Below are 23,700 nucleotides of genomic sequence, written 5' to 3'. Positions count from 1 at the left end.
GTTTTTTTGTTCGTTTGTTTGGTTTTTTTTAAGTTTACTAGCACAGAAAAATTCACAGAATCAGAGGGGTCAGAGGCTGATGACTCACTTCTAGGAACAGACAGTTCACCACAGGGCTGTAGTTCATTAGCAGGGCACTCTCAAGGGGCTTATACCACCCCAGCCCACAGTACCACAGTTGTAAGATTTCTAGTGATATCAGCACTGTGGTCTGTATGCTTTAAGATTTTTTTTCTCTCTCCCATCCAAAACCAAAAAAGTCTAACTGCACTTTTAAAATGTGGTTGTGATTTTAAAATTGTAATGGCTAAGCCTAAAAGCTAGTTTTAAAATAGTCAACCATTCCACATGTCAGTGAAAGCACACAATCGCTTCTGCTGATGTCCATGAATGTTTCCATCCTCAGAAAGAAGGACTCAGCAAGCTGAGATTTACTGACAAATACACAGACATGTGTCCCTGAGCTGTGAATAAAGCAATTGCTGATGCAATTAGAACTTAACCTTGGCCAACCTTACAAACTTATTATGAAGCATGGTAGAAAATTAATAACACAGACAACAGAGCTGAAGAGTATTGCATGAATGTAAAGCAGATGGCTCTTCCCATTCCTTGCATCATTTCAACCAAAACAGAGAAGTCCAACTCCAAGACAAGCTGCCTGTTTGTCTCCTCTAATACCTCATTTATTTTGATGTCTACAGATTAGTTTTGCTACAGAATTTAAGCAGGACTTCTTGCTGTTGGCTTTTGCACTTGAGTTTTAAGGCCCAAGAGCTTAAGAAATGACACTCAAAACTGCATACCTAATTGGATCTCCCCTTCCCTACACTGATTTCCCTAACAAGCCAACTACTACCACATAAACTCCAGATGTTCTTAAAACAACTGAACACACTCTTGATGATGCCAGAGTCTCAAGCAAATAGCTGTACCATAGCCATTTTGGAGCTGTCTTCTACCCAGCATGTTATACTCATATCATAAAGAAAACATAAAGAAACCCTCACAGGAAGCAATACCATTTACTTCTAAACACAGAACTACATATGTAAATATTAGCTTTACTGCAGGAAAAAAAAAATAATCCAAAAATGTTTTTGGGTTAAATTTTGTTCATTTTAGATGCATTCCAGTTTCATACTTCACTGCTAGTTTTAAAAATGAACTTGGAGACTTGAGAAGTAAAAATCTATTCTGGTGCTCTTCAGAATGATGGCTCACATGGCCAAAACTGGTGCTGGTCACGAGTTTGCTCAGCTAAGGGATTTGGGCAGATGGGAAAATGCCAATTTGAAAAAATAAATAAAATAATCTCAATGGCAAATCTTCATTTAGTGATGGGCACAGGGTACATAGATTTCTTTATGTCTTCAATTAGCCTGACTTAAAGCAGAAGCAAAAGCCTGTGTCCCCCTTGTGAAAGCCCAGATGATCAGTGTTTTAGGCTTTGTGACTTTTTTGCTCATAGTAATACATGAATTCAAAAAACCCCAACAGCTTAGGAGCATCTCAATGCAGACTGATTACTGCAATCATCTTTTTCTGTGCTCAGCTCTAGTTCCAAAATCGCATTAGCTTATTCTCCCAAATACATCAATGACTGTTGGTCTCTGAAATACCTTTAGGTAGGCCATCATCTCATAAATCTCAAAATTAGCCTGTTTTAACTAAAAATTGATCATTGCTATCCTAAATTCCAAAAATGCTTCAGTCATAGGCTTTCTTCCTTCTTCCTTTGCCTTGAATACCTTGCTGATAATAAACTGCTCCTGCTGTGGGGGAAAGATTGGGACAGCTGGGTTTGCACGTTACTGCTTTAGCAACGGCCATCTGAAGATGCTGAAGCAGGATGCATTTTTAATGAATAATATTTTATCATCTTTTAGAAAGAAAGAAAAACAAGCAAGCCTGGATTATATTCTGATTTGTATTCATGTGCTATCATCTTTTTCCAGGGCAAAATGTTGAGTACAAGCCAGTACAGCGGGCACATCATAACAAGACTGACTGGAAAAAAACCCTCAGATTGTCACAAACCACTCTGTAACTCCTAGTCTCTAGAAAATTCCAGTAATGAAAATTCCATGCTGGAAGTGGTGGGATTACACCTGTCTCATTCCGTATGCAGGTCTTTTATGCAATGCAGTGACTATGCATGTGGGAAGTTCGAAAGAATCAGCGGAATTACTAGCAACTGCTAAATTTTTGCCCTGTGCAATATGTGCAGGGAGTGGCCCATGCCCACTAGCCTGTCAGTAATAAACTGGCACAAAACAAATCACTCGCATGTCTTGACCATCCAGTCTGCTACTGGATGTAGTTGGAGTAGCCAGTTGCCTGGCTACTGAAGTTCCAACATTTTTTCCCTGGTGATGGCAAATGATCACTCATGTAGTTTTTAATCAGATGTAGTGGGCACCAGTTAAGGAGCTCTCCTTAAACAAAGAGGATGTTTCCCCAAAGTAACTTCTGCCTTGTCATTTCCAGAACCTCAGAGAGCTGTGGAAAGGAATATTAATATGCAAAAGGAAATAAACTTTCTCGGTATACTATTTCTCAGTAAACTAGTGAAAGGCTGAATAATTCTGTTCTATTGCCAAAGAAAATGTGCACGTCTTTCATGACACTGGTGTTAAAAGGACCCACTTAGTATGGAGGGCTTATCAGCAACACCATGAAATGCATTATGTTAGCATAATGTTATATAAATTATTTTTCTCTGTCAAGCTGGCAATTTAGTAAGATGTCAAAAATACGCACAGAGAGGCTTAGCATCTTGAATCCCTTCTCTTACAGCCCAATATTCCCACCAAAAGCCAATCTGTGAAATAACATGATGCTTTATACCCTGGCTACATAGGAAACCACCAACAGGAAACCCTAACTGGTGGCAGTAGCTGCCCCCAAAACAGCATAAGGGAAGGAAGGCAACATACTATCTTGTATTTCCAGATTGCAACTGAAACAGAAAATCCAGGAATACTGTACTGACCGACGTTTGCAGCAGCATTATCAGTGGGACGTGAATATGGTTTCAAATCTCTATAGTCAAGGTCAACTTATTTCTTGGTTCTTACTGCTACCTGTACAGGAGTGCGATAAGAACTGTTGGTGAGGACTTTGCGGACATTCATGGGAATGTGCGTGGGGGCGATGACTTGGGGACCCAGAGCTTGCAACTGTGAGTTAGAGTGGTTTGGCTCAGCCAGTCACTTCCGCGGATGACTGCATTAGCTCTGGTGGGGAAGCAGTAGCGGGGAGCTGGTGCTGAAGCAATGAAATGTGAGTCAGGTGGGTGAAACGGTCTGTTTTGATGTTTTAAACAAGCAGAGGCTGCTGTTTGTGAGGAGCTGTGTCTGCAGACTGCAAATAGTCTCTATCACAGTTAGAAATGTGGTGATTCATTGTGGTCACTGTGTACTCCTTATTTCACTGGGCTTTTTGTTCCCTGTTCCTTCCTGGGCTTTGACAGTCATGTCATCTTCCTTAGCCCCATACACGTGGCATGTGGAAGAAATTCAGTCCTCTGAGTGCTGTTTCTTTCTCTTTTTCATCTGCTGAGCATCAGTAACCTGCATTTGTCTCCTGTAGATAGCCTGTCACAGGCTTACAGCTGCTGGGGAGTAGCTGCAGGTCCTAGGACACTGCCTGTCTGTCACTGGACTCCTCTTCCTCCTGCTAGGCAGGTTGTGCACCTGTGGGTCAGAGAAGAATAATTGGGATTTAAAACAGGTTCAAAGGAAACTTGGAACATAAAACTTGGCAACATTACCCAGGCAATTGGTGCTAGAATCTGACTAACTCCATCATCTCAGGCACTCTGCCAGTCTCTGCTGTGGCCTTTGCATATTTTCAGGCATAGACAAGTTAAAATACTAAAAAATATTTTGCAGTCTGCCATCATAAGCAGCTGAAAGATTGTGTGAAGCCCTTTAATTGGGGACTGTAAAGTATGGTGAGTACAGCTTGCTTTCTTCTTCCACCCTCCTCCCTGCCCCATTATCTGCAGAGAGGGCATTTCAGAGGTTCTGAACTCATCAGGGATTTACTTCCAGGCAAAGGAAAGAACCTTATCTGGCATGCTTTGCAATGGTTGTCCCAGACACTTCCCTATAAGAAGTCCCACATGGAAAATTTAGCTATGTATTTCACCTGGAAATTTGATAGTTATACTTCAACTTTTTCTTAAAATCTATTGTAGCTTAAAATAAAATATTGGATGACTAGAAAATATTTATTTATCCAGCTGGCAAAGCCAAAAACTTTGACCAGCATTGGCAGGAAAACAAGTGAGCAACTAGAAGAGCAGCTCTGGGCGCTGAAGAAATATTCCAAGCAAAGACATGGAGAGCCAAACATACAAACAGCCCAAAGTTTACAATACCGACTCAATAAAGCAGCCTCATCTGTAAACATATTGAGGAAGTGACCAATCCATACCACTGAATTAAATTAACTTGAACGCATGGATTCAGCTTCTAAAATTAGCAACAGCTTATCCCTGGCACAGAGCTGCCACGGCTAGTGAGCCATTACAAAAAGCATTTATTATGACCATAACATGGGGTAAAAGTAAACAGCACAGGGCTGCCATATCAGCGGTGGGATGAGACATGATGGTCAAACACACTGGAGTGCTTGGGAGGCACATGAAGCTGGTACATACAGCTGGCAGGCTGTTAAAGGATAAAAGCAGGGGCCATTCGTATTTACCATCTGGCTCTTGTACCCACTTGGGCAGGAACTGAAATAGTCTCTTCTATTCTATTCTATTCTGTTCTGTTCTGTTCTGTTCTGTTCTATTCTATATGCTGAGCAGCAGCACATGCTGCTCTTAAGATACTAACAACTGATAATGAATGATGCCTCACTTCCAGGCCACACTGTAATTTCGCAATTCTGGATACTGCCATCACACTCTCATTTCCCATCCTTCTGTGATGGAATGACATCCTACTGCTCATCATCTTATTCAGCCCTATTGCCTGTCAAGCCTCCTTAGGCTATTGCATTACCTCCCTCCTCCCAACCCTTATAGAGCTCCTAGCTTTCAGGATTTTACCTGTTGAAAGCAATGCACTTGCTGCTTCTTCCTCCAGCGTCCCTCCTTGCTGGGGTCCACAGGTTTTGACTCTGTAGAATGAGCCAGAAGGAGCGGAGAATCTGGTGCAGTTCTTGGAGAGGATGAAGTTAGTCTTCTGGGTCACATGGCTTTTTATTGCTGTGGCTGATGCTTGGGCTGATATCCCATTTCTTCATGTCTCAGAAACCGGCAAATCCTGTGACTGCGTTACTTATGTGCAGTTCATATCTGCTTATGTATTTTATTTGTTTCAGAGTACACTCAAGGAGCTGGTCTCAGTCTGGCATAAAGTCCTCTTGGTAACAACTTCTTCTCTTACAGATTGATTATTCAGCAGAAGTGGATGATGACTAGCACTAGCAGAGAGTAATACTCGATATTCTAATGAGAATGCTGGCACCTACTTGCTTAGAGTTTTTTACCATGAGGTAAGTAGCAAAGGGATAGGTACAGAGGGAGTACACCAACAATGCCACCATGTTCTGACGAACAGCCCTAGCAAGCACACCTTGAAGTCCTGCTAAACCCATTCGGGCAGATACTGCTAGCTGATCATCACGACCTAACAGTAAGACTGATCTATCAGCTTCATGCAACCTGTCAACCTTGGCAAAGTTTTGCTCACACACCTGACTGAAAGAGATGAGCAGCACATTTTGCTGCCAGGGAAGAGAGCCCTGGGTGTGGAACCTGCCACTTAATAACCTGTTTGAAAAGTAATAAAAATTGCGTGGATGGGCACAAAACCAGCCCAAGAGACTTAATCTCTTTTGCACCTCCTGTTGCACTTACAAATGAAATCTTAAGCCTACAGATTAATCAGTTTGAAGAACAGGCAAGGGAAGAAAATTAAGACATACTAATTAGATGTGAAGTGACCTTACCTATTAAGGTATGAAATACAGCAGCTACTGCGCCAGCCACAACCATGCACAAAACTGCTTTGGTCCTGTCTCTCTTGCTGTTCACAAACACCAGACCTACATTTTTGAAGTCACTCATTGGACCCGTGAAGAACTTCATCAGGGAGTACGCCAGCCCATAGCTGGCCAGCATTTCCACAGCATCTTCCTTGACAGCAGCGATACCCCTATTCAAGGCCTGTGGAAACACAGAAACAACAAACAATGTAGGACATGTGGAAGCGTACCGAACCCAATCTTCTGCAGCTGGTTTCTGAAGGAACAAGCAAGTTCAGCTCTCAGTGTTTTCACCCCTAGCTGGATTTATTTCTTTGGATTCAGCAGTAGTAACTTGTGACACGGCAACTTCACAGTTTCATATGGACAGTAAATTCAAGTAAAGCAGACTTGAAGATAAGGTAAATACCTATTTCTAAAGTATATAATGGAACTCCGGCTACACCCAAACTCAGTGTCTTCCCTTTTTAGAGTAATTTTATGACCTGCTAACAATCATGGACGACACAAGACCATTTAAATGCCTCTTTGAGGCCTCAGGCCTGAATTGAACAAGACATAGCCCTTGGAGGCCATCTTTATGGGTAAAAACTCTTGACATTATCACATGCTGAAAGTTCAGGAGATCAAACTTTTTTTCAGCGTAATGAGCTTCACTACATCCTATGTAAATGTTGTGAATAGCTTATATTGTCCTATGACATTTATTATGAAACTAGGCCAAATATGCAAGTGACTAAATGTAACTGTTCTTTCATGTATTTCACAAGGTTCTGATGCTATATTCATTTATACCTCCCTACGGCATATTTAAAAGGAAATACAGCACATGTATTTCAAGACATACTCAGGTTCAACTAACCTATTAATTCATTCTAGGTCCATATTTAGGAAATCATGAATCATTGAGAATTAGACAGATTATTTTTATAACTAAGGTGAACCAGAGCAAAAATGTGTAACAAAGCTTCAGATTCCAGCTTGCACCAAAATGCTTCTAAAATACTGAATAAAAAAGACAGAAGGATAAAATTTATCTGCAGTGTGACAGCATCAATCATCTGGTACACTCAGAAAACTGCTAAACCAAGATTTGATTCAAAAAGCATGAAGGATGAAACACGACTTGTTTTCACAAGTATTTAGTTCCTATGGGTTACAGCTGATGTGTGGTGACAGGACCATGGCAAGAGGGCCAGCTAGGAACATCTCGCCAACCCACATTCCAAACCAGAGTCTATCCACTTACACAGCAGCTCTAATACCACTTTTCCTGAATGAACAAACCAGGCAGAGTATCATCAGGTAACTGTGGTGAAGTCCTTCCATTTCAAATGCAAGCATAGCCTGTTTTTTGCAGTCTTTTGACTTTATTTTTCCCCCTTCCAAAGACCATATAAGCAAGCAACTCCCCTGACTTCAAAAGAGACCGCATTCCCATAGCAGAAATGAGCATTTTTCCTACTGTTCTTTTCCACTCTTTCTGTCAGATGTGCTTTGTTTTTGAAACTAAAGCTGCACTGTCAACACAGGAAAAAGCTGTAGAAAATACCAACTTCTCCATCCTTCATATCTGCCCAATCTCTCTCTCGCAATGTGCTCTGACCTGAACACTTTAGGTTCCAAATGTTTTCAACTGTCCTGCTCCAGTTTGTCCCTTGCTGAAAATACCATGTGTTAGGTATGGAGGATCTGTATCTGCCTTATGCAATCTTTTCTGGGGTACAGATAATTCCATCTATTTCATCGATAAGAGTTCAAATTATATTTAATCTGCAAATGCCAAAACCACTAGTGGGTGCACAAAACTGTACTCAAACAATTCATGGAGAAGACTGGCCTCTGAATTGAATAATCAAGTTTAGCTGTCTTTTGTGATGACGCATGCGATGAATGTTGTAATTGATATCAAGGTGTAGACAGAGTTATAATCTTTTCATTTAAACTTCCTAAAGATGCTGAATCTCCCTTTTGCTGTTGCCAGTAATAGGCAAATAGCCTTAGATTATGCCATATAAAGGGTTCCTTGATCATGGCTCTTCCCCCCTCTTTTATTTTGTCAACAGTGAAATATTTATGGCAGATTCAATTTAAAGAGAAACAGCTAACCAATTTCAGGTAGTCTGGTTTAAAAGCTCCTTGTCACATGTAAAAAGCTGATTTATTTCCACCACAAGTTTCACAAGCGCAAGTGCTTCCTTCCTGGGTTGGACAACTACTGAATACCAGAGTGTGTGCAGGACGGTAATCTGCTTCTGACAAGGTCCCCCAGATAAACAGCGTCTTTAAGAATCACACTCTGTCAAGAAGCACAGCACTATGATCTCTCTGCAGAGAAACAAATCCTTGCTGAGCACAGTCCTCAAGCCAGTGAAAATAGCTCCATGTGAATTTGGCCCCAGGGTAACTAAGTTTTCCACCTAAGTAGGACAGATGGAAAGACTCGATTACTCCTCTTTCTCTCCCTGTCTGGATTTACAGGCTGATTTTTGATCCCTTTTGTATGAACAAGTAACAGACAAGTAGATACTTGTGAGTAGTCTTCCCCAGAGACACACTTTGTACCAGGTAAGGTAAACCGGCAAAATCCAAAAGGGACTTTTTTAAAGAGATACGCTGCCATTAATTTATACTCCTGTGGAACAGTTGGCTAACAAGATGAAGTAATATAGAGGCTAGTCCTGAAAAAGCAATTGTCCTAAATGCTTCTTTGGAAAGATCCTTTGGAAATGAACAGTCAATAGGACCGTGTACAGAGGGTTTAACTTCTGTAGCTTCCTTTTTCCTTTTTCACTTTAAGATGACAATGCAAAAGGTTCTTTATCCTCAACTTCCAAACACTGTATGAGACCATGTTTACCTCTTCTATTCCATGTACCTTAGAATATTTTTGCTGCTAAAGCTGATGATGTCGTATTTGGTATCCTTAAATCCACAAGAAAACCAAGATACTTGATAAAGCTGCTTTGGGGTGCAATATGAAAGACACAGGCATGCCAACCATACAGTCGGTAATCTTCCAGTCTAATTTCCTGCTAGATTTCCAATTACATTTCTCATAAAGGAAAAAAAAAAAACTAAACCAGGGCACGGTCTCAATTTTTTTTATCTGACTCTATTTTGTACACTTTTTGTGTGAACAAAAATCAGTAACAAATCTTCATTAGTAGCATCTGTATTCCATGTTTGTTTCACTCAAAACAGAGCATATCTCTACAAAGATTTGTGTAGCTTGTCAACAAAACGTCACAGAACTAGGTAGTAATAATAATGACAATATTTAATACAAGAAGTTAGCCTGATCATACATATTTCTGATGTCATCCTTCTTTCAGCTGGCTTATTCACACCAAACCTCAAGGGAGAGCTAGAAATCCAGATGCTGGAATAAAGACTATTGGTGATGGCACCTTCTGCTGAGTTTTTAATGAACAACTAACCTAATACTGTAGTACGTGAAAATGTCACAGCAACTTCCTATTCATCAAACATGTTTAAAACAAAGCCACTGACATTGCTGACCTTTCTTTTAGAAATAACAGAAAAAAGCACAGAATACTTCCAGGCTGAGCATGATCTGGTAGGTACATGAACAGGTTAGTTGAAGTAAGTCATATTCCTAAAACACTTCTCAAAAAGGCAGGCTCCAAGATCTACAGAACCTTCTATGCAATGTCTTCTATAACACATTATGTTAACACTAGAAAGATTAAATCTTACCTAGAGGACCTGGTAACAGCCCCTTGAGCCTTCTTTTATGAATAATTGTATGCTGTCTCTCTAATGTTGACTAAAATCAGAGAAGACTAGCACATTTAAATTCCCATCCAAAAGCTTCAATTCAGAGGAATACCAAACAATAAACTTTATGACATTTCAAGCCTGTAACCACATCTTTACAATTGGGTACTGCAGCTGGCTTTATTCTCTTAGAAGGAACATACGACACCTCTATCAAACTTCTAGGACGTGCATAATGGATGAATCCAACAAACTTTTGCGTGCAAAGGCTGCAATTTCAAAAGCAGCAGTTGTTAGAAAAATGTCAAAGGTCTAGCTTGCCCTACTTTGCATGAGCTTTCAGCACTATTCACTAACGTTGGCAGAAAAGGTTTGATTCCAATCTACAGCTACACACCTCTGTTGCCAGAAATTCAAAGTCCGTCTCTTAAGCTGGTTCTGTACAGATTGACCATTTCTTACATGATCATCCCCTCCCAGAGACTACTGGATGACTGATGCTGTATTTTGTATTGGATTATAAACACTGGATTATAAAAACATTTTTAAAAATCTACTGAGAAAGACACTTCTATTGTACACATTTTCTTCTGCTTTTAAAAAAACATTTTATTTCTTACGTACTGCTCAAAATTTCAATAGTCTTTATCTAACTAGAAGGGTGCGTTTTCTACTTAATTTGGAGTTAACTGTTGACTATGAAGTCAATATTTGTCCAGTGCCATGTGTTTCAAATAAGAGCAAGTAAAATCCAATAAATTAAATTCTTGTCAGTCCTCTGTTTTGCTTATGCTGGAAAAAACAAGACTGTGACCTAGTGGAAGCTGGCATGTTCCCATGGTTTGTTTGAAGCTGGGATTCTACCTGAGAAGTTTTAAAGTCTGTTCTAGTTGGTTATCTACCTAAGGATGACATCAAAAACCTGCTCAATTTGGCAGTAACTTGGCCATGTGCATGTTCGGTTCAGTGATCGTTTGTAATGTGTCCCCCCTTGCCCTACGTCTCTCTTCCTACCTGCCCTCCCCTAACGAAATGGAAAAGAGCCAAAGGAATCAGTTAAAGAGCAAGCTGACACAGGGGACAGTCTTTCTTCTGTGTCAAATAATCTCTCTCCTGATGATTGTTGGCTGAGTGTTCATTTACTAAATCCTGTCACATTGAAATCTTCAGTATCAAATGCACCAGCTGGCTCTGGCTATTCTGCCTCCCCCCGTCCCCGCAGCAGAAGCTGCACTGCCAGAAGGACACCTGACAGATCCGATGCTCAGTAAGCACGGCATAATCAGACCACTGTGTCAGTGCTACCTGAGTGTTATCACATCTCTGCTTCTGGCTGGGTTTCTCGTAACGGCAGAAGCCAGTGGTGGGCAATTTGAGGGGAACAGCTACTGCTCTGACACAGGTCTGGGCAAGATTCCCATCGACATAGACATAGAAGTGGGAGAACATGGGATGAAAATAGCTCGTGTACCTTTATTCTGGCTTAAGAAGATTGACCAAACATGATGTACGAAAAGGCAGCCCTGAAGGGTTAGGAGTCTGACCTTGTAGCCTGAACATGATGACCAAGGACTGTTCATTGTTTTGGGTCATTTTTGTTGTTTGTGGTTTGTTTTGTTTTGCAACTTTTTTTTGTTTACCCTAATTCAGCGTCTCTGATTTTGGGTCAGCATCTGTTGTAGATCATGTGTCAGATGACTGAAATGCCGCCTGAAGTCAGTTCCTATTAGCCCACTACTGCAGTATGTTATTTCCCCCTTGCTCCCTTGCTAAAGGTGCCTGTAAGTGAACCGCCAGTCCCCCTGTCCACCGTGCTGCAAATGCTCACACTGGTTCAACCCACTGAAATAACCCCAGTCCCCAGCAAGAGACCACAGCTCCAAACCCCGGTCTGAAAGAAGAAGATGCCTGTCCTGAGAGAGGGACACCTAGATGCCCCCTGGTACATGGCCTGTCTCTGGAGAGCACTCTGGGAGCTCTATCCCTTGGAAGAGCACTAGGACTGCCCTGAAAATGACAGCTGAAGTTCTGTCTCTTGCTACTTTGTAATTCAAAAGAAACTGCAAATGCAGGGCAGGTGTCGTGGTTTTACCTTAAGAAAAAATTAGCATCCCACAATTTCAATCAAATTTACTCTGTTTGCTTAAGTAACGAGAATATGGCCTAGAAGACCCTGTGAAACAAAAAACAAGCCATGAAAACTAGAATGTCATCAGTAGCCATTTCTTCCCCATTCACCTTCCTGAGCAGCAATGAAAAGCAAGGATTTTGCAAGATTCCTACTCTTACGTGAAATGCCTATTGCGCTGTGCCCATGATCAGGATCTCAAGGCTGTATCAAAGTGTGCCCTGGGGGAAATTTAAATAAAGACTCCTAACTCAAAAATAACGTAATTTTAGAGGACTCACAGCTTTCACTTGACCTGGGATATATCAGGGAACAGCGCTTTTTAACGGGCACAGCCAGGAGGCGCAGGAATAACTAGGGTAGCAGTGCCAACAGTGAAGTCAGTGAAAATGGGAAATCTTTCCCTCTGCAAAAATAAGGCAGAGGAGGATGTGTCGGGGAGGTGGAAGAGTAGGTATGGCACACTACCCTATGGCATCTACTGTCTGCGGGTAGATTTTGTGAACAACAACCAGCACAAGGCACAGACTAATACAAAACCCACATGAAGACTGCAGAAGATAATGCTGCAGGACCACAGGAAAGAAACCAGACTCTGTGAAGCCAAAACACGTCTCATTTAAAACTACATTTGATGGAAGTGTCAGCATGTTTATGACAGGGAGCAGTCTTGGAGGGGTGAATCAGTTGCTGCAGATGGCTGCCTCCCCATGGGATGGGGAGAATGCTGATACTGAAGTCAAGAGACCTACGAGCCATGATCATGGGAAGCCCTTCAGGACACGTTCCCCAGGTTGTGTCAATTGAACAGGGATGGCTGACACCTCTGTAAAGGAGACCTAAACCACTGCTATTTCCACTGATGGCTGCAAAGAAACCTGTCCACTGAGGTGAGACCATAACCATTAACTTTTCCTGGTCTTTTTTAGGCGAGCAGTGTTTGTAGGGGCACATGACAGAAGCAAAATTAACGTGTCAGAGATACTCTCCTGCATTATGACTTTCCTGGTATCCTCTGGCTGATGCTAATACATCCAGAAAGTATTTAAGGTGAAACCTGCAAGGGAATGGTTTGCCCTCAAAGCAAAGTAGTATGTGAGCTTTTCATTCTGGCTTCCCTGGAGCTCATCCGCAAAGGTGAGAAGCATTTGTAATTACGTTACAGAAGTACGACAAACTCCTGACAGAGGATATTTGTCTTCAGATCTTCTTCATGTGGAGGCCAGAGACTAATTTTTTCTCAAAAGCTATTTCTGTTTGTAAGTCTATGAGTACAGACAAATAAAACTGAGACATAAATTGAGACACATAAAACTAGAAGGTTGGCTCCCTGACTCTTCAAAATGCCCTGTGGAATAGCTATAATTTCTTCACCAAATTCCATTTTGATTACTTTTAAGTGCTAGAAAACACTGGGGAGGATACAAATGCATATCGTATGTTATCTACACACAAAGAATATTTGCCTTAATCACAAGTGATACAGTATCTGCAGCAGTATTCCTTCTTTTGTTTTTAATTTCTCAAAGTCTCTGTCGTCTTCCTCACATTATACCCCCGAAGTAAAAAGTAAGCTAATTTACTATCAGTTGTGTATTTCATGAAAATCACATTTTCTCATGTTTATAAATCAAATCTCTGCAAGGACTGTTATAAGACTTGTTTGTATGCACACAGAAAATTTAATCTGCATAGGTCCCACCATACCTGTCAGTCTCCCATAACTCTGACATACTGCTTTTTTATTAGCATTAGCTCCGTCTCTGCTGAAATACTCTTTGTGGTTCTCTCCTCCTGAAATGGAGATTGCCACTTTCACATGATCGTCTGATCTTCCTTATCTTCTCACTAGGCTCTGAAGCGCAGACAGGTTGGGGTCGGAAGGGGCACTTGGGGGTCAGCTCAGAGCACTGCCCTGGGCTGAACGTGTTGAAGATGTTGTGGAGGAGACCCCACACCTTGCCTGGGCAACCGCCCTGAAGAGGCCACCCTCACCCTGAACCTTAACGTAACCAGAACTGGCATCTGAAGATCCATGGCCATCTCCCTTGAATATTAAAACACGCTCTCCTGCCAGTGAAGGCCATGCTGCTAGTATCGGCCTGAATCTCCATTTCCCACATTTCTCCTGCCTTTCCTGAAGGATCTTTTGCTTCACCATTGTGTACCACTTCCCCTTGCTGCTCCAAAGACCTGCTCTGTACCACTTCTCACTTTTACCAAAGATCTTGTCCTTGACAATAACTCACGTATATTTTCACCCCATGGCAAGAAATTATTTAGCTCCACGTGCATTCCAATTTTTACCCTTCTCATTCTGCTGTTATTGGCTTTTTCATAGATACAACTTACAGTAGAACAGTATTTGTCATTTTCAGTAATTTAACTGTTGCATTTGTTTCTTTTGTATTTCTAAGTTCATGCATTGCATATGAAACCAGGCTTCTGCCTTCTCGTTTTTTCACATAAGGTCACCTGACACTCCTAATGATCTAGTGTAAGTCCATTTTTTCCCCTTAAAAAAAAAACACAGCCTAGGCAAAGACCCAAATTGAAATAAATAAATAAAAATAATCCAAGCAAATACTTTAATGTATCTGCAAAAAGGCTTTTGCCAGCTGCAAGAATAGGGAAAATTAATGAGGTTTGTCCCTGGCTTTGTAGATATTTTTTTTAGCCCTTTGCCTTAAACTTTCAATGTTAAAAAAATCTTAATGCATACAGCATTTGGTGAAAACTTCTGAAATTTGGCAGAGGCTATCAGAAGTGCTTTTAAAGCAGTCCAAAACTGGCCAAGGATCTGCAAAATACACGAATTGTACAGGTTCAGTACAACTTGTTAAACTACCTTAACTGCACAGAAATCCTGTCCTTATTTCAGCTGTGCTGGGCATGCTCCTGGGCGCTGAGCTCAGAGCAGTGAAGGTCAAGCACCACACAACAGAGACCACGTAAGTTCAAGTCCTTAAGGTACAAGAAGACAAGGAAATGCCACCTGTATCATTTGCTTGAAGCAAAAGGGAGAGCATTGCTCCTTCCATAGACTGAAGCTGCAGTACCCTACTACGACTTCTTTCTCTCAGGAATGGTGCCGTGGTTTATTCTCCTATCTTGGCTCTTGTAGAACAGACCCTGGAAGCTAGATCTGTAAAATTTATTTTTACCACTTCAGGTCTCTTATTTCTGTCCCCTTTCCACTCTTTGTTAGTGATTAAGATCCCATGTCCTCCTACTTGGAAGACAAATAATTGGCATTTCCTGTCAATTCCCTTTCCACATGGAATTTAAGGGATGTCATAATTATACATAGCAAATCGAGAGCCAACAATCAAATTCCAGATGGTCAATACTGCAGCAAAATATTTTAGTATCATCGCACATACTATCCTATCACTTCAAGGCTCCCCTAGAGATTACCCTGCTGCTGCTTTCAGAGTTACTAATTCTGCCACAGCCAGAACGGGTAGTCAGCTGGCAGAGGTGGGTTACTTCACCGGAGCATGGCCATGCAAACAGCTATCTTGGGGTCTGGCGTCATGAAGAAGCGAAAGCCTCCCAAGATGGATGTCCTGTGAGGGAAACCTTCTGTTAAATCAGCAGCTGATCTCTTTGGAAAATAAATCCCTGAGACATGTAGCTCCGTGGTAGATGTCCAGGCTGCTTTGACTGCAGAAGATGGTGAAGTTCAGCCTCAGTGCCAATGTGCAGGTGGGACCAAAATGGTTTCAGATAATGGGGCTATAAGGGAAGACACTCACTATGCAAAAATAAGATTTTTTCCTTAAATCACTTTCAGATGTGACTAAAGTGCAAGTTAGTTACTTAAAAGTTGAAAAAGGCAGAATTGGGGGCAGGGGGCTGCCTTTTGTTGTCTGTCCCTTGCTCCCTCCATCCCCCAGTGCAGTTCAAATTCACCAGTAGCCAGCAGCAGACCAAACCCAGTATATCTTGCAAACTGCGACCCCTCTGTTGTCAGTGGAGCTCCCCTAACCATTAAGGGCTCCCTGGAAGTGTCACTGCACGTGTCTGCCAGGTAAAATATGTAAAGCCACCAAGTCTCTGCCATTTAATGAACATTACTTGCACATGATGAAAGCCTAAACAAACTGAAGCAAGTGTCTGCAGGTTTTGTTCACTCAGCTTGGCTAAATGTTCTCTCTCATTGCAGAGAGGAGAGGTAAGGAGGCTGCTGAGCAAACGCACAAAATTCTTGACTTGTCATATGGCTGGGCTTATGAAGACCAAAGGCAAATAATTGCAGCTTGGTCTTTCATCCTCCTCAGTACTGCACTATGTGGGGGAAAAAAAATAATAATCTATAAAGTACATGTCAAAGCTACTATGATTACAAAAAATACACATAACCCTCAAATAAGGTTTCTCTGCCTGACTTGCGAGAAGTGGGAGCTAGCCCAGCTGTCCCTGAATGTATAGTACAGCCCCACCTTTATGTGTACTTAGTGCACTATGCAATTATCTGCTGTCCATTAGCTTGCTCTTAAAGCCTTTAACTCCCCATGTGGCCCAGCACGGACTTGTTACTTACGTTCTAGGGCTTTGCCCAACTTCAGCAGAGCAGAACGTATTTGAGGTCTGTGATTTTCATCAGCTGTTCTATCAGGAGAGGGAGCCCGTTAAGGTCCGTCATTCAGCAGCTGTTCCCTCCAGCAGGCTGCTGGCTAGGCAAAGCACGGTTTGGGCGACACAAAGCAGAGTTTGTTGGGTGTGAGTGCCTGCGACTGCAAGTACAGAGCTGCCAGATTACCTCATGTCTTAACTGCTTAGAAGTGACGAATAGAGGGCACCCACACCATCAGCCTAAACACAAGCTTGGTGTTTCCGCTCCTGGAAACACCCGTCATAAACAAAGTCCATAACATCAGTAAGAAACCCTTCCATTTGTATCTGTTTTTCTTTCCCTTCGATTCTTATTCTTTGTACCAGCTTTATTAGGATGAAATTGAAGTTATTCGGTCGAACTGGAAACAGACTGTGGATAGTAACAGTGATTTCCTTTCTCTAGGGCTGGTGAACTTATTACAAAACACACCTTGAAGCACTTCCAGTTATTACAGCTCTTTCCAATACTCTGATACCTGCAGAAAGCAATGGTCTTACTAAACAAGTAATTCTGTGTCTAGAATTCGACCTCATGTATCTGTTTAAAATAAATGAGGAGTGGTAAAGACATGGGAGTGGAGGAAGACAGAATGGAGAAACGGGTAGACTTTCTCCAAAGTAAAATTTTTCTCTCGGAAAATCTAATCTTCTATGCCCTCAGCCCAAGTTTTGAGAACCTTGAACTTCTCTGCCAGTTCTTGCAGGTGGTGTTGACAGGATTGGCTAACATTTCCTTTTAAAAATAGCTCGACGGGTTCTCTTGGTATCCAATGTCATGAAGTCAACAAGTCAACTCACAGCGAAATTGCTGCACATGTTGTTTTCCAGGCAGTGGGTGTTCAGAGCAGAGATAAAGAAGTTTCTCTTGAAACCATGAAGTCTTTCTGAAAGCCCGATCTTTCAAAAGGGGAAGCATAGTTGTATTTCTACGTAAGTAAGGCCAAAAATACTGTCTCTTGACGCAGAAGAGCAGAAGGCCACCGGAGAACCTGATTACTGTTTATGTGAGCTCATGGCAGCTGGGAGCCCAGCTGCTGCTGTTACAATAAATGGCTTTCTGTGATAATGGAAATACAGGTAAAATACCAATTAATCTGAAATGCAGTCAGGCTAGATACGCTCTGTCCTTACTGGATTTGATAATAAAGGGGAGAACTGGAAAATGTACCCATGCTTCAAGCTTTTCCTCTATACCTCTTGGGAACACAGAAGTCATGGAGGGAGAGAGAAAAGCATTCTTTCTAAATATACTGGGATATAGAAACCCTAGAGCCAGGGGTTCACTAGTGTAACCTCTAAATGCCTGGCAATTAGTCCTGTTACACCTTCATCAAGTCCTTGGTTAATGCTTCTACTCGGAATTCCTTAAGCAGTACCCAGGCAGCCTTCTCCTCAGGGAAGAAGACTTGGAAATGCCCACGGAGTTGCAGCAAGCCTTGCAACTCTGTGTCTGGCAGGGGTGAATCGTAACCTGAAGTTCAGTCACAGTGACTTTGTGAGTGTTCTTGATCACGCCAAATATATGGTATAATTTGATGCTTAATTTAGCTTCAGCAGTGTCTACCCATGGGTTCACAACATCCGAATAAGAAGAATATATACTTTTAAATCTTCAAGCTGAGGTGATCAGGCACACAGTGGATGGGTACCTCCACTAACTGAGGAACTGTAAATGGTGCCACAGTAATTCTTAAATGGGTTCTGCTGTCTAACGGCATCTCTAGAGACACCTTCAGCAAGAGAGCACCTGCAATCACAAGACTCTTGATGTATCAAGCTCAGTGCTCTCTTAGCCTTAACTCCAAGCTTAAAACTATCTTTACTGACATCCTTCCTCATTCTTGCATTCCTTATGACCTGATGCAACAATCCCTTCTTATAAAAGTGATTCTTTCAATACCAATGAACATTTTTCTCCTAACCCACTCCCTCCAATTCTTCCATTTGAATTGCACAGTTAAAACTTACTAGCTTGTTTCATTTGTTTTATACAAGCAAAAGACTGTAACTTAAGTTCAGAAAAAAACACTCAAGGATTCCCAAAAGCTTAAGTGAAACTGATGCTGAAACATTGTAGCACAACAGGGAATTTTGCCTAGCAGGTTTTCTGTCTGAGTCACTGGCTTTACATAATGGATTTCCTTACTCCTGCATATCGAAAATGGTAAGAAGTGCAATGACGACAGACTATTTGCCATTCTTTCAAAGTAGTGCTTTACATTGTGCAGAGGTTTCACTGGGAGAAAAGCCTCCCATCACTGTCCCCCCACCCACAGACCAGTCTTGTTCTGCTTTTTGAGTCATTTAACACCCTATTTCCACAAAGTCAGAGAGAGGCATCTCCTTTCTATCTTCCCTGTACCTGGGGTTTTTCATCCTCTTGCTCCTGTGCAAGATACTTCTTGCTTCCCATACTTGCAGGGAAGTACGCAGTATGTTAATTCAGCACAGCTAAAATGTATCTCTGAGCTGCTTTAATATGAAATACAACACTGGCTTCAGATGGGCATCCTGCCAAGATTCTTACCAAGGGGGAGAGGGTTGAGTTGAGTGTCACACTAATGCTGTTGTGGGGGTCGAAAAATTGAGCTGGCTTGCTTTGGTAGCGTAGTATGGCCTATAAGCTAGTTTGTTTTACTCAGTAAATCCTTCACTACACTTCTCTGTCTACAAGATCAATAGACTACCATTTAACCTGTTCTTCTATCTCCTGATCTTCAATGCTAGAGGACAAAATACAATACAAGGTACAAGGCTGAAAAAACCCAGAAGAATAAAAGACTCTCATCTGCCAAGCTCTGGATGCACAGGTAATAAAAGGACCAATATTACTATGGACAAGTGGATGATCCCTCTGCCTAGCTGTATTTTGCTTTTACAAAACATGAAAACTTGCAGGTGGGACACAAACCCAAACACGGTATTTTTCTATGATAGTCTACCCAAACCACCTGCATTCTGTCTGACTACTGAAAACTCTGGTAGGGCTTAGCAGTAAAGCAGGACACAAAGGACACGTTTCAGCTCGTGGGTGTAAATAGCTTGTATCGTATTTTCAGGTCCTCAGAAAAATGTAGCACATGAAACTCCAAAGGCTTCATCCTTGGGGCTTCACAACAGAGTTACAAAAATGTCTTGCACACATATTCTATCCTCATTCATCTGTTTATTTAGAAGCATTGTTTTCCTACTGAAAATTATATCCATAGTGGATACTTCCTTTCTAAAGCATGATGAGATGTACTGACAGAAAGCACTGGATGCTCTGCTCATCATCATGCTTCCAAGAACTACAGCTTCTGTGCTGGTGAAACTCTAGCCCTTAGAGGTTGGTGGACTTTCTTTGTCAGGCTTGCAGCACAGTCGGGCAAGACCATGAAATGCTCCCGTAACAGCTTCTGAAATGTGATGATGCTAAGGCCACCAGCTTGGACTGCAACGGGCACACCATCTTAGGGTAAATACAATGCTGAAGCTCTTGTAGAGGTGGTGTATACTTGTAGAATACAAACACTGCAGATGCATGCATGAAGCGAACAGTGATGCTGACAGAACAGTTTTTTTACTTGCATCGTAGAAAAATTGAAATGAGGATTTCCACAGCCACCGTGGAACACTTCTGAGAAGTAAGTTCCAGGAAGGCACAAAGGCTACTGTCTCCAGGTGCAGGTCAGGAACAAATTAGTCTACACAGATCTTAATAAATTCTTTTGGGCATCAGTGGAATAAGGACCTGGAACAGATGTTCTAAAGTGGTAGTGGGAGCAAACATCTGAAATATTTTGAGGCAGTCAATGCTGGTTGATGTCTTACAACAAAAGCTGGAACGTATGGTTGCAAAGAAAATGGAAATTTGAGATAATGTCATGTGATGGTTGTAATCGCTACTCCCTCTGGTCATGTTCCTGCTGATAATCTAATGTGTTTGTTCTGAGCAGGCTGGAATAAGAAATTTGTTCATACTAGTCACAGGTCTCAAAGGAAAATTTATAACTGGAGCTAAACCCAGGTTATACTCTGTTGGAAAGCAAGAACTGCTCTAGCTTAGGAACTGCAGTCTAAGAGCTGCAGGAGTATTGCAGGATGGTCCTCCAAAGCACTGTCATTTGGAAGTGCTTGTCCTAAAGGGACAGATGTTCAAAACCAGCTTACCGAAACTGTAAAGGCATAGCTCTGTACTCCAGGTATTTAAAAGACTTTAGCAATGCTGCACAGCACGTATCTCTTCTAAACTTTTCTGTTTGAAACTCTTTGTCCCAAAAAGTCAAAACCATGACTGTGATAAGAGCAAAGCCACAATAAAATGACTGTGATAAGAGCAAAGTCACGACACTTCTCTTGAATAGTCTAACCTGAAGGTTAGATGATCCAAAAAGAGCCTTTCCCTTGCGTCACTCCAAATTTACTGCAGGCAGTGGATTTTCCAAAAGTGGTTACTCTATCGAGACAACAGTGTAGGGCAGGACTCCTAACCCCCAGCGAGTTCTGGAGCCCATTCCCCAGGGAAATACGCCTTTACGCCTGTTGCTTGTGGTAACATACAAACCCCAATGGATTTTTTCCTTGTGGGGCTGACCTAACAGCAACAGATTGATCTTCCTTTAGGTCACTGTTCACTTCACCAAAGAGCTTCTCACCTCTGTCCACCCTCAGACACTTCAGATCTTCTTCACATTTTCCTCTCACCCTCTCTGTCCTGGGCTGCCTCCCTGGCTGCTCTGTACAGGCTCCCCACCTGCCAGCTGAGCAAGTTGCCTCCTTCCCTGCCATGAGGTAAGGCCAAATTGCCTTAAACATAAGAAAAGGACTGTATATTCATAAACTTACATAGAGAAAATATATCTCTCAATGCATATTTCATTGTCTATGAAGCAACTCCCTTCCTACTTCTGTGTTCTCCTTTTGGAAGGCCTGACTTTATGTTTCAACTTCATTTTAGTGTTTGATATTGGAGAAAAACCCTTTGTTGAGGTTGTAGTAGAGGAGAACTGTTCTTGTCACTGCAAATCTAAGCTACCGCTGTGACCAATTTGTCAACTCCAGGCAAGAGTGCCAAAATCTTATTTTATAGTAGAAACTGAGTTGCAATAATTCTGTAACTCAATTAGCAATCTCTTCAACAAACACAGTTAAAACCCAGGTGAAGAATTTATTTTTTTTAGCTATACGATTTATTTCACTCTGAACAAAAGATAGGCCCACTCAATTAAATATTCAAATACTATATATTCTTTTTTGCAGCCAGTAACAAAGCTGCTGCTGTTGATCAAAAGGCTTTAAGGGAAATAAGGTATCTCTTTTTATTACAGAGCTTTCGTGATGTCTTTCCCCCAGGAGGCTATCTTGATTCCTTTAATAAAGGTATCTTTGAGAAAGCAGATGCTTGTCACAGCGGTATCTAGTGGATTAAGCCTTTTCTCCCTGAAACTGGGAGGATTTATAACTGAAGATCCTTGAATTATAGGCATTGTAAAATTAAAAGGCGATTCTACTCTGAAGCTCTGTTGCATGCTTACCTTGAAACCCAAATAGCATAAGACAAAGAATAGTTCAAACCTCTTTGAGTCGTGGTATTTATATGACCCCCAGTTTGGGGATGAACTCTTGAGCCCCAGTTTGGGCTAGCACAACTCTGTTCCCCCTCCGCTCTCAGACTTCTGGAGAAAGACTGACAGCACTAATGGATGTACTGTTGATGACAGTAAAGCCCAAAGTTTTCTGCTAAACCCTAGACAGCTGTGTCAGGATGAACTGGTACGCCCTTCGTGCTTGTGTAACGAGACTCTCAATGCAAACACTCAGCCTAGACCAGGTCCCAGCCCTGCACAAGCACTTCAGTGACAGAGGACCCCTCCTAACAGACCTGGTGGAGTGCCAGCCTTTAATTCAAACCAGCAGTGAAGCTGAGGGTGCAGGAAAATACACCCCATTCTGCTGACTTGCTGCAGTCAGTATTTATTTCTTGGGAAAGGGAAGCCGTAGGGTGGTCTCTCAGCCAGGAGCATCCCTGCCGCCTGCAGTGGGACAGCACTCGCCCTTGCAGCCAGCACAGAGGCAGGTGCCAGCTGATGGGCACAGAGGGCTCTTGGAGCAGTCAATGGAGCTGCATTACAGGTCAGGCCATGTTGTGAGAAGCATCTCGGGGAAAGAGACAAGGGCTATAAAGTAAAAAACAAAGGGAAAAAATTAAAGGACTTCGAGAAATGCCATTGTATTTTTGGTTAGAATTTTATAATAGTCACAAGGACTTTCTGAGGTGATGCTCCAACCAGTAGATGATAATAACCTGAAACATAAGCTTCTTATTTCAAACTCATGTTTCATGAATGGTAAGTAAACATACTTAAAATGCTATTTTATGCTACTGAACCAGTAGCCTCTGAATTCAGTGCAACTCAAAAAAAGTGGTTTTTGCTTGAGGAATGACTCTCCTTGAGTGCTTTTGCTTCCCCAGGTGTCTTACCAAAAGACACAGAAGGATGTAACGAGTGTTGAGAACTCCCCCTCTCATCTCTTCCAGCCTCACAAACTTAAGCAGATGAAATTATGTCAGCAATGGGAAGAAGGAATGGTACAGCTCTACACGAAGTGGTGATGCTAAGCTTGGCTTTGTCAAATTTAATATTGCTTTTAATATTTCAAAGGTGATGTCTTTTAAAGGGTGCTATTGACTCTCAACCCTGCTACCTATGATCATGACAGAAGCCACGTCTGGTTTTGTATGATTTGGACATGTTTCTCTTACAGCTGTTAGGTGAAACAGTCTTAAATTTTCAGTTAAGTAATAGCCTTTGCTTTCTGTCCTAAATTCCTATGCTGGACATTTGAGGGCTGTTCACAAAGGTGCCATAATCTTCCAGGCAAGTGCACATTTCAGAGCAATGTTTATTTGGAGTATTTCACAGTATGCATTGTCCTATGATGAAAGAATTGTATAAATGCCATTTTAAAATGTATTTAATTTTAAAAATACTGGCTCTGATTAGTATTATCATACTTTTCCGGAGACTGGAAGAACTAAAGTGGCTTAAAGCACCCAGTAACTCAAAAAGCCTTTGTATCATGTGACTGTACACTGTGTGAAGCAAGCCAAGGTGCCCCAGCTACAGTGGGGTGGGCCACTGTCCCTGTGACTCTGGAAGCCCTCACCAAGGGACTTTCCAACTTTCTGATTCCAGGCTGGGTTGTCTGCCTACAGCAAATTA

The 23,700-nt window shown here is 41.8% G+C and overlaps 1 protein-coding gene across 1 annotated transcript in view; it reads right to left on the bottom strand.

Annotated features, from left to right (window-relative positions):
- ANKH (ANKH inorganic pyrophosphate transport regulator) overlaps positions 1 to 23,700 on the bottom strand; it is a 111,174-nt gene that overhangs the window by 42,806 nt on the left and 44,668 nt on the right. Inside the window, exon 2 of the mRNA XM_005235792.4 lies at positions 5,971 to 6,187. Within this exon, the coding sequence (XP_005235849.1) occupies positions 5,971 to 6,187 (217 nt within the window). The remainder of the gene's footprint in view (positions 1 to 5,970; positions 6,188 to 23,700) is intronic.

The sequence above is a fragment of the Falco peregrinus genome, chromosome 3 (genome assembly GCF_023634155.1).
Source record: "Falco peregrinus isolate bFalPer1 chromosome 3, bFalPer1.pri, whole genome shotgun sequence".
NCBI lineage: Eukaryota > Metazoa > Chordata > Aves > Falconiformes > Falconidae > Falco > Falco peregrinus.
The sequence above is the reverse complement of the archived record's forward strand: the minus strand, read 5'-3'. Positions and strand labels throughout refer to the sequence as shown.